This window comes from Leucopleurus acutus (genome assembly GCF_964270905.1).
Source record: "Leucopleurus acutus genome assembly, chromosome: 6".
In the NCBI taxonomy this organism is placed as follows: domain Eukaryota; kingdom Metazoa; phylum Chordata; class Mammalia; order Artiodactyla; family Delphinidae; genus Leucopleurus; species Leucopleurus acutus.
In genome coordinates, this window is record NC_139149.1 from 107,336,527 (window position 1) to 107,348,605 (window position 12,079).

General features: G+C 40.8%; 1 protein-coding gene across 1 annotated transcript in view; it reads right to left on the bottom strand.

The window, feature by feature from the left end:
* Positions 1–12,079, bottom strand: part of COL4A4 (collagen type IV alpha 4 chain) — a 138,487-nt gene that overhangs the window by 56,240 nt on the left and 70,168 nt on the right. The window contains exons 21-22 of the mRNA XM_082841199.1: positions 11,293–11,386; positions 10,146–10,305 (exon numbers count right to left, since the gene is read on the bottom strand). Coding sequence (XP_082697325.1) covers positions 10,146–10,305; positions 11,293–11,386 — 254 coding nt within the window. The remainder of the gene's footprint in view (positions 1–10,145; positions 10,306–11,292; positions 11,387–12,079) is intronic.

The following is a 12,079-nucleotide window of genomic DNA, read 5'->3' on the forward strand; positions in this document are numbered from 1 at the left end:
GGTGTCATTCTCTTCCCCACCTTCCAAGGGGGGTCCTGCCTTGCAAAACTGAGGTTCTTGAACTGCATGTGAAAGCTGGTGGAATCTGAGTAACCAGTGTGCCTGAGTCAGCAGAAATGTGTCACTGTCAGTTTCCTGGTTTTGGCAATGTACTGCGGTTCTGTACGATATTCACTGGGGGAAGCCAGGTGAAGTGTACATGGGACCTCTGGGTATGATTGTGCAACTTCTTGTGAGTCATAACATAAAAATTTATCTCAAAATAATTTACAATTAAAAAAGTTAACTATCTTGAGTGTTGTCATGTAGAATTGGGAGGAAAGGAGGGGAGAGGTTAACCACAGCAGCTGGCACTAGAGGAGAACACAGAGGTTTAGGAATGAATGTGATGAAAAACACTGTGATATTGTAGGACATTGATGAGCAAGAGAAGGAATCTTTCTGTAATCAATGTATTTCCTCTGTATGGCAAGTAAACAACTAATTTTGGCCAATCATCATCTTTTAACTTCAACACTGCCCTGAGCCTGGACTATTTCAGTCACAGTTTTGTGTTACATATTATTAAATAGTAAGCCATATCAAAAATCTGTAATCCTACCTTTGGTATATGAGAATGACCAAGCATTACAGTAAATACAGTTATAGAAGCACTGTATATCGCTTAAGGTCACTTATCTGGTGACCTCAATGATCAAGAAACATAGACAAGAATTTGGAAGGAGGTAAAAACGATTGAGCAGACCACTTGCTTTGCTTACACAGATGCCACTTTGTCTTTTTGTCATACAATCTTAACAGCATGGTCAAGCAAGCTTAATTATCTTTTTAACTGGCCTCTATTAGCTCATGAGCAGTGAACTACAAAGGGGGGTAGAGGTACAAGTAGAGAAAGGACAATGGCAGCATCAAACAGTAAGAGCAAAGAAAAAGCCTAAAATGTATACAACAGGTATCAAAACTAAAGTGGACAAAATGATTGGGAGCCATTGAATGTACAGAAAATACAGCTCCACACACTACTCAATACTCCCATTCAGAGCACCACCTAAATAAGCTCCAGAGACGGGCGCGAGCCGCGGCTAAAAGCGCGGACACCAGAGATGGGCATGAGACGCTAAGGCTGCTGCTGCCGCCACCAAGAAGCCTGTGTGCGAGCACAGGTCACTGTCCACACCCCCCTTCCGGGGAGCCTGTGCAGCCCGCCACTGCCAGGGTCCCGGGATCCAGGTACAACTTCCCCGGGAGAACACATGGCGCGCCTCAGGCTGTGGCAACATCACACTGACCTCTGCCGCCGCAGGCTCGCCCCGCATTCCGTGCCCTGCCTCTCCCCGGTCTGAGTGAGCAGAGCCCCCAGATCAGCTGCTCCTTTAACCCCGTCCTGTCTGGGCGGGGAACAGACGCCAGAGGGCAACCTACACTTAGAGGAGGGGCGAAATCCAAAGCTGAACCCCAGGAGCTGTGCGAACAAAGAAGAGAAAGGGAAATCTCTCCCAGCAGCCTCAGGAGCAGCAGATTAAATCTCCACAATCATCTCTGGAATACCTGAATAGTCAACGAAACAACCCAAAATTGAAGTGGTGGACTTTGGGAGCAACTGTAGACTTGGGGTTTGTTTTCTGCATCTAATTTGTTTCTGGCTTTATGTTTATCTTACTTTAGTATTTAGGCCTCCCAGCTCCACGTAATATCAAACAGCGAAAGCTCTCACAGAGATCTCCATCTCAACACTAAGACCCAACTCCACTGAGCGACCAGCAAGCTACAGTGCCGGACATCCTATGCCAAACAAATAGCAAGATAGGAACACAACCCCACCTATTAGCAGAGAGGTTGCCTAAAATCATAGTAAGTTCACAGACACCCCAAAACACACCACCGGATGCGGTCCTGCCCACCAGAAGGACAAGATCCAGCCTCATCCACCAGAACACAGCCACCAGTCCCCTCCACCAGGAAGCCTACACAACCCACTGAACCAACCTTAGTCACTGGGGGCAGACACCAAAAACAACGGGAACTACAAACTTGCAGGCTGCGCAAAGGAGACCCTAAACACGGTAAGTTAAGCAAAATGAGAAGATAGAGAAACATACAGCAGATGAAGGAGCAAGGTAAAAATGCACCAGATCAAACAAATGAAGAGGAAATAGGCAGTCTACCTGAAAAACAATTCAGAGTAATGATAGCAAAGATACCCAAAGTCTTGGAAATAGAATGGAGAAAATACAAGAAACGTTTAACAAGGACACAGAAGAACCAAAGAGCAAACAAACAATGATGAACAACACAATAAATGAAATTAAAAATTCTCTAGAAGGAATCAATAGCAGAATAAGTGAGGCAGAAGAACAGGTAAATGACCTGGAAGATAAAATAGTGGAAATAACTACTGCAGAGCAGAATAAAGAAAAAAGAATGAAAAGAATTGAGGGCAGTCACAGAGACCTCTGGGACAACATTAAATGCACCAACATTTGAATTATAGGGGTCCCAGAAGAAGAAGAGAAAAAAAGGGACTGAGAAAATATTTGAAGAGATTATAGTTGAAAACTTTCCTAACATGGGAAAGGAAATAGTCAATCAAGTCCAGGAAGCACAGAGAGTCCATACAGGATAAATCCAAGGAGAAACATGTCAAGACACATATTAACCAAACTATCAAAAATTAAACACAAAGAAAAAATATTAAAAGCAGCAAGGGAAAAGCAACAAATAACATACAAGGGAATCCCCAAAAGGTTAACAGCTGATCTTTCAGCAGGAGCTCTGCAAGCCAGAAGGGAGTGTCAGGACAGATTTAAAGTGATAAAAGGGAAAAACCTACAAACAAGATTACTGTACCCAGCAAGGATCTCATTCAGATTCGATGGAGAAATTAAAACCTTTACAGACAAGCAAAAGCTAAGAGAATTCAGCACCACCAAACCAGCTTTAAAACAAATGCTAAAGGAACTTCTCTAGGCAGGAAACACAAGAGAAGGAAAAGACCTACAATAACAAACCCAAAACAATTAAGGAACATACATATCGAAAATTACCTTAAATGTAAATGGATTAAATGCTCCAACCAAAAGACATAGACTGGCTGAATGGATACAAAAACAAGACCTGTATATATGCTGTCTACAAGAGACCCACTTCAGACCTAGGGACACATACAGACTGAAAGTGAGGGGATGGAAAAAGATATTCCATGCAAATGGAAATCAAAATATAGCTGGAGTAGCAATTCTCATATCAGAAAAAATAGACTTTAAAATAAAGACTACTACAAGAGACAAAGAAGGACACTAAATAATGATCAAGGGATCAATCCAAGAAGAAGATATAACAATTGTAAATATTTATGCACCCAACATAGGAGCACCTTAATACCTAAGGCACATGCTAACAGCCATAAAAGGGGAAATCGACAGTAACACAGTCATAGTAGGGGACTTTAACACCCCACTTTCGCCAATGGACAGATCATCCAAAATGAAAATAAATAAGGAAATACAAGCTTTAAATGATACATTAAACAAGATGGACTTAACTGATATTTTTAGGATGTTCCATCCCAAAACAACAGAATACACTTTCTTCTCAAGTGCTCATGGAACATTCTCCAGGATAGATCATATCTTGGGTAACAAATCAAGCCTTGGTAAATTTAAAAAATTGAAATCATATCAAGTATCATTTCCAACCACAACATTATGAGACTAGATATCAATTACAGGAAAAAATCTGTAAAAAAATACAAACACATGGAGGCTAAACAATACACTACTAAATAACCAAGAGATCACTGAAGAAATCAAAGAAGAAATTAAAAAATACCTAGAAACAAATGACAATGAAAACACGATGACCCAAAACCCATGGGATGCAGCAAAACAGTTCTAAGAGGGGAGTTTATAGCAAAAGAATGTTACCTCAAGAAACAAGAAACACCTCAAATAAACAAACTAACCTTACACCTAAAGCAATTAGAGAAAGAAGAAAATATCCCCAAAGTAAGCAGAGGGAAAGAAATCATAAAGATCAGATCAGAAATAAATGAAAAAGAAATGAAGGAAACGACAGGAAAGATCAATAAAACTAAAAGCTGGTTATTTGAGAAGGTAAAATTGATAAACCATTAGCCAGACTCATCAAGAGAAAAAGGGAGAAGGCTCAAATCAGTAAAATTAGAAATGAAAAAGGAGAAGTAACAACTGACACTGCAGAAATACAAACAATCATGAGATATTACTATAAGCAACAATATGCCAATAAAATGGACAACCTGGAAGAAATGGAAAAATTCTTAGAAAAGCACAACCCTCCAAGACTGAACCAGGAAGAAATAGAAAATATAAGCAGACCAATCACAAGCACTGAAATTGAAACTGTGATTACAAATCTTCCAACAAACAAAAGGCCAGGACCAGATGGTGTCACAGGTGAATTCTATCAAACATTTAGAGAAGAGCTAACACCTATCCTTGTCAAACTCTTCCAAAATATAGCAGAGGGAGGAACACTCTCCAACTCATTCTACGAGGCCACCATCACCCTGATAAGAAGACCAGACAAAGATGTCACAAAAAAAGAAAACTACAGGCCAATATCACTGATGAACATAGATGCAAAAATCCTCAACAAAGTACTAGCAAACAGAATCCAACAGCACATTAAAAGGATCATACACCATGATCAAGTGGGGTTTATCCCAAGAATGAAAGGTTCTTCAATATACGCAAATCAATCAATGTGATGCACCATATTAACAAATTGAAGAAAAGGCATATGATCATCTCAACAGATGCAGAAAAAACTTTTGACAAAATTCAGCACCTATTTATGATAAAAACCCTCCAGAATATAGACATAGAGGGAACTTACCTCAACATAATAAAGGCCATATATGACAAACCCACAGCCAACATCTTTCTCAGTGGTGAAAAACTGAAACCATTTCCTCTAAGAACAGGAACAAGACAAGGTTACCCACTCTCAGCACTATTATTCAACATAGTTTTGGAAGTTTTAGCCACAGAAATCAGAGAAGAAAAAGAAATAAAAGGAATCCAAATCGGAAAAGAAGAAGTAAAGTGTCACTGTTTGCAGATGACATGATACTATACATAATGATGCTACCAGAAAACTACTAGAGCTAATCAGTGAATTTGGTAAAGTAGTAGGATACAAAATTATGCACAGAAATCTCTTGCATTCCTATACACTAATGATGAAAAATCTGAAAGAGAAATTAAGGAAACACTCCCATTTACCACTGCAACAAAAAGAATAAAATACCTAGGAATAAACCTACCTAAAAAGACAAAAGGCCTTTATGCAGAAAACTACAAGACAGTGATGAAAGAAATTAACGATGATACAAACAGATGGAGAGATATACTACGTTCTTAGACTGGATGAATCAACACTGTGAAAATGACTATACTGCCCAAAGCAATCTACAGATTCAATGCAACCCCTATCAAACTACCAATGGCATTTTTCACAGAACTAGAACAAAAATTTCACAATTTGTATGGAAACACAAAAGACCCCGAATAGCCAAAGCAATCTTGAGAAAGAAAAACGGAGCTGGAGGAATCAGGCTCTCGGACATCAGACTATACTACAAAGCTACAGTAATCAAGACAGTATGGTGCTGGCACAAAAACAGAAATATAGATCAATGGAACAGGATAGAAATTCCAGAGATAAACCCACGCACATATGGTCACCCTATCTTTGATAAAGGAGGCAAGAATATACAATAGAGAAAAGACAGCCTCTTCAATAAGTGGTGCTGGGAAAACTGGACAGGTACATGTAAAAGAATGAAATTAGAACACTCCCTAACACTATGCATAAAAATAAACTCAAAATGGATTAAAGACCTAAATATAAGACAAGCCACTATAAAACTCTTAGAGGAAAACATAAGCAGAACACTCTATGACATAAATCACAGCAAGATCCTTTTAGCCCCACCTCCTAGAGGAATGGAAATAAAAACAAAAATAAACAAATGGGACCTAATGAAACTTAAAAGATTTTGCACAGCAAAGGAAACAATAAAGAAGATGAAAAGACAACCCTCAGAATGGGAAAAAGTATTTGCAAACGAAGCAACTGACAAAGGATTAATTTCCAAAATATACAAGCAGCTCATGCAGCTCACTATCAAAAAAACAAACAAACAATCTAAAAATGGGCAGAAGACCTAAATAGACATTTCTCCAAAGAAGATATACAGACTGCCAACAAACACATGAAAGGATGCTCAACATCACTAATCATTAGAGAAATGCAAATCAAAACTACGATGAGGTATCACCTCACACCAGTCAGAATGGCCATCATCAAAAAATCTACAAACAATAAAATGCTGGAGAGGGTGTGGAGAAAAGGGAACCCTCTTGCACTGTTGGTGGGAATGTAAATTGATACAGCCACTATGGAGAACAGTATGGAGGTTCCTTAAAAAACTAAAAATGGAACTACTATATGACCCAGCAATCCCACTACTGGGCATATACCCTGAGAAAACCATAATTCAAAAAGAGTCATGTACCACAAGGTTCACTGCAGTTCTATTTACCATAGCCAAGACATGGAAGCAATCTAAGTGTCCATAAACAGATGAATGGATGAAGAAGATGTGGCACATATATACGATGGAATATTACTCATCCATAAAAAGAAAGCAAACTGAGTTATTTGTAGTGAGGTGGATGGACCTAGAGACTGTCATACAGAGTGAAGTAAGTCAGAAAGAGAAAAACAAATACCATATGCTAACACATATATATGGAATCTAAAAAAAAAAAAGTTTCTGAAGAACCTATGGGGAGGACAGGAATAAAGATGCAGATGTAGAGAATGGACTTGAGGACATGGGGAGGGGGAAGGGTAAGCTGGGATGAAGTGAGCGAGTGGCATGGACATATATACACTACCAAATGTAAAATAGATAGCTAGTGGGAAGCAGTCACATAGCACAGGGAGATCAGCTCGGTGCTTTGTGTCCAGCTAGAGGGGTGGGATAAGGAGGGTGGGAGGGAGATGCAGGAGGGAGCGGATATGGGGATATACGTATATGTATAGCTGATTCACTTTGTTATACAGCAGAAACTAACACACCATTGTAAAGCAATTATACTCCAATACAGAAGTTAAAAAAAATACACAACAACAAAATCTCAGCAGCCACAAGAATTCCTCTCTGCCGGGCAAGCACTAGTTATTTTATACACAGTCTAGGTCAGGAACTTCAACCACAGATGCCCACTGGGGGGCCATGCTCTTCCGAAAAGCAGGCGAGAGGGCATGGTGGAGACTCGAGCCCCCAGACCTCCTCAGCTTCCGGCAGTGGTGGGGATCCAGTGATCTGTGCTAATGGGCTTCCAATTTCTCAAGGGCAGCCATGAACATATTAATAGTACAAAAGCAAACACTGTGAGGACAGAATGAAACACGCTGGAGGTTCAGATTTAGTCCATGGCAGTTTGTGACCTTTGGTTTGCGCTGCGACTCCTCAGGGGCAGCGACCCTGGCCATCTGGTTCACTGGTGTGTACCTTGTAGCTCTCAGAATATACTGTTGAATTGAATTCTTACCAACAAACTTGTAGGACAGGTGTTGTTATATCCATCTTACAGGAACACCACAGAGCTCACCAATGTCAGAGTTGGGATTTGAAGCTTGGTCCATGTGCTCCTAAGCCCTGTGCCTTCCAATAGAGCATCGTGGTGGCAAACCCCCATCCTGGGAACTGCTCTCAGGCTAAGGCAATGAATACAAGGCTTTGGTCCAACCACAGAAAAAATTGCAAAGAACTTAAACCTACTTTTCTGTTTTCTACTTTCCCACAAATCTGTGGCTTCTGGAGCCAGGGACCAGCAGAGGAGAGAGATGTACAGCGGAGTGAGAACACCCAAGAATGCTTGTCTGTGGGTCCTTCAAGCTCCCTCTTTCTGTCCATCCCTCCCTCCCTCCTTTCCTTTCCTGTGCCCCATAGTATGAACTTGGTCCCTAACTGTGATCACAGTGAGATGAATTTAGTACAGAGAAGTCATATGGACAGAATCATACACAGAACAGAGATGTCAGAAATACGGCCAGTTTAATGCAACATTGTAAATCAACTACACTTTAATTTAAAATAAATTTTTTTTTTTAAATTAAGAGGTAAGTCCTGGAGCAACTGAATTACATAAACCTCCTCCAGGATAACCCTGGCTGAACTAGTAATCCACACTGCAAGATGTTAGCTCTGAGAAGCGACTCAATGTGAAGGAAGAAAAATATTTTAGAGCCAATAAAACCTTCATTATGAAGATTAGGTAACAACATAAAAAAATAACTATGGGACTTCCCTGGTGGCGCAGTGGTTAAGAATCCGCCTGCCAATGCAGGGGACACAGGTTTGAGCCCTGGTCTGGGAAGATCCCACATGCCGCAGAGCAACTAAGCCCGTGAGCCACAACTACTGAGCCTGAGCTCTAGAGCCCATGAGCCACAACTACTGAGCCTGCGTGCTGCAACTGAAGCCCACGTGCTTAGAGCCCATGCTCCGCAACAAGAGATGCCACCACAACGAGAAGCCCACGCACCACAACGAAGAGTAGCCCCTGATCGCCACAACTAGAGAAGCCCCGTGCACAGCAACAAAGACCCAACGCAGCCAAAAATAAATTTAAAAAAAGATTGTTTTAAAAAATAAAAAATTAAAAAATGACTATAAAAAGTTGAATTAAAGAAGCAGACAATAAAATGCAGCCTACTTAATATTGATAATTACAATTATGTTTATTCAACATATGCATATTAAGGACCTAACTTCTCGTTGAGTTGACAAGGTTGGTGCAGGAAGAGCTTAACCATCACCCTCACTTAAGGCTCTCAGACTGGAACCTTAGTTTCATGAGATCTCCTGGGGAAAATGGAAAAGAGTGCACAGGGGCTGATGGTTGGGCTCCTGGCCACCCCAGGATTAAGCCCCTGTAATAAGGGCTGTCTCCAGCCTCCAGGGGAGGGCCCCCAGGGGCACTGATTTTATTCTGAGGGACCGCTCTGCCTCAGCCCAAGTCGCTTGGAATGGTCCCTTGGAATGGTCAGCAAATAGAAGTCACCGCAAGATCTCATGCATCCTCTGGCACGAAATATAACATAAACTCTGACGAAGCCGATATCTACAGCTCCACCCGATCTCTCATCTGGATCCCTCACTTGAATATCATCCCACAGCCTACTTGAGACCTCCGCCTGCTCGTCTAATCGGCACCCCAAACTTAAAATGTGCCCAACAGCACTGCTCCCTTTCCTGCCCCCCAGGCCTGCTCCTCACATTGTCTGCCCATCTTGGCCCCATCCTTTATTTCTCTGCTTTTCATATCCCACATCCAGCCTCACAGCCAGTCTGTTGGCTCTATGGTCAAAATATACCCAGAATCTGACCACTTCCCGTCACACCCAACAGTAATAGGTACACCTGTCTGCCATCATATTTCACCAGGATTACCGCAGCAATAGCCCAGCTAAATCTCCCTACTTCTTCCCTTGTCTCTTCTGGTCTGTTCTTAACAAAGCTACCTGAGTGATCCAATTAAAACTATTGTCAGACTCCTCTCTCCTTAAAACTCTCCGCTGGCTGTTCTATGTCATCCAGAGTACAAGCTCGAAGCCAACCCACCTACAATGCTCCATGCTCTCCAACCCCTCCTAACCTCCAGCCATTTGACTTCAGGTCTGCTCTTTCCCTCACTCTCTCCACGCAAGCCACACCAGACGGTGATGGCCTTTATTGCCATCGGCCATACTCTATATTCACCCGTCTATCTGTTATATGGTGTATGTCCTCCCAACAGAGTAGAGGCCCCCAGAGGGCAGAGATAGTGTTCTGGTCCCTGCTGTATCCCCAGCACCTGGAATAGTACCTGGAACATAGTAGGTGCTCAATAAATATTAGTTGACTGAACAAATGAATGAATGATGAATGAATGAATGAAAGGATAGAGATGATTTTTTGTCATGAATATACTTATAGATTCAAAACATACAATATATATATCACTATAAACTGGAGAGAGGTACAAGTGAATTCTATCTCTACCAGTCTCTTTTAACTAGAAAGATTGATACTGGAGAGAGTTACTCACTGGTGGCCCTGGAGATCCTCTGGCACCAGGAAGGCCTGGGTAACCTTTTTCTCCAAGTCGCCCAGGGAGTCCCAAGTCTCCTTTACTCCCTTGCCTCCCAGGAAGTCCTGGAGGGCCGGGTGGGCCTGAGGGACCAGGCTGGCAGGCACAGAGCCCTGTGCTTCCTAGACAGAGGATAAAAGGCAGCTTTGTCAAATTTCCTGAATGAAATCCCAATAAAGTCTTTACTATACAAAACCAATAGTGCGAATAAGAACAAAAAGGGTCTGATGTGCACAATTCTTATCACAGATAACTGATAACATGTGATGTGGAGAGCACAGGGCATGACCTGGAGGTAGCTATGGTCTATGTGGGTGGACATATCATTTCCAGACAAATGGGGTGTTCTGTCTTAATAAACGCAAACTGACAAAATCTAGGGGAAAAGCCGATGTCTGATTCTATGGAAGAAACTTTGAAAATAAGAAAGTTTCGTATTTTTAAAAGTTTAGAAGTCTCTTATTTGGTTCCTACTAAAAAAAACAAAGTCTCTTAATTTGGCTCCTGCTGAAACAACAACAACAAAATTGGTTAGAGCATAAACTCCGGGCATTTAAAGAATCCAAATAATATGTTAAGAGAGATTATTGATTGTATTGCATGTTACAGCTAATAATTCCCTATAGTGCGTTTTCTAATCATCAGGATCTTTAGTTTAAAAAAATGCCTTTAGGACAGTCAAACTCCTCAGCTCTCATACCCACCTGACTCAGTTGGTCAAAAAGGCACCAAACAATTTAGGGTGTAGAAACATAGAGCTATAGGTATTTGATGAGTCTGGGAAAGATGGGACCCACAGAGAGAAGCCAAAATTAAAGATCAATACTGTCCTATCTCTGCTTTTTTCAAGGAATTGAGAGGATCCTGTGGAAAAAGTCATCACTTTGAGGCAAATTTCATGGCAGGTAAGTGTCTCCTTTATGCTGTAAGATATAGATTTGACTTTTCGGTAAGTTCTAATCACATCACAAGCACACAGTGAGTTAAGTACTCACAGGGGTAACTAAGGTGAGTGAAGAATCTAAATGAAATCCACATTGTACATTTCATAATGCCTCCCAATCCTCCATATGTTGTTTTCTAGAAATTCTACTTTGATGCATACTTGCCTTTTTCTCCTTTTGAGCCTCTTCTTCCTGGTGGACCCACTTTGCCTTTTATTCCTTGTGGCCCAGGAGGCCCAGCACTACAATATACAACTTTCCAGTGGGAAAGGGGGCGGGCAGAGAGAATCACACAATTTTTGTGAACATCTGATATAGAACATCTGACATAGATCTGATATAGAACAAGTAGAGCTTGGTGTGTTCACATTCACACCATCCCCTCAACACCATTCTTTCTTCCATTCCTTTCTTATGATTCTTTCTCTCTGCTATAAGAATATGTATACAAATAGACCATACAATTGTCACAGCAAGCTTCTGCTACCATAACCATTGATAACACTATCCCTAATCTCAGCCCTAATTTAATGGGTTGCAGAGCAAAGTAGTGGATAATAAAACAAACAAATATACCAAAACAAAACAAATAAACAAAAAACTAAAAGTAAGTATATGGCAAATATATTTTGCCCCTTAATTATCAATAATTACCTAATAAAGAAAGCATAAAGCAGGGTTTGTAAAAGCAAAAATTCAGAGACATCTGATTAAAAATGTTAGATAAAATGCAAACAATAAGTTCCTTGTCTCCCCAAATACCAGTAAGATAACAGACAGTAAAAGAATATTATAAAAAGGTAATATCTTTCAAGACAAAGAAAAAGAGAAACAAAAGCAAAAAAAAAAAAAAAGTAAAAAGATTTAGCAGACCTTAAAAAGCTGAATTCCAAGCAGGCTGTGGGGAAAGCGGAAACAGAACACAGTTTACCTAGGAAATCTCTTCCA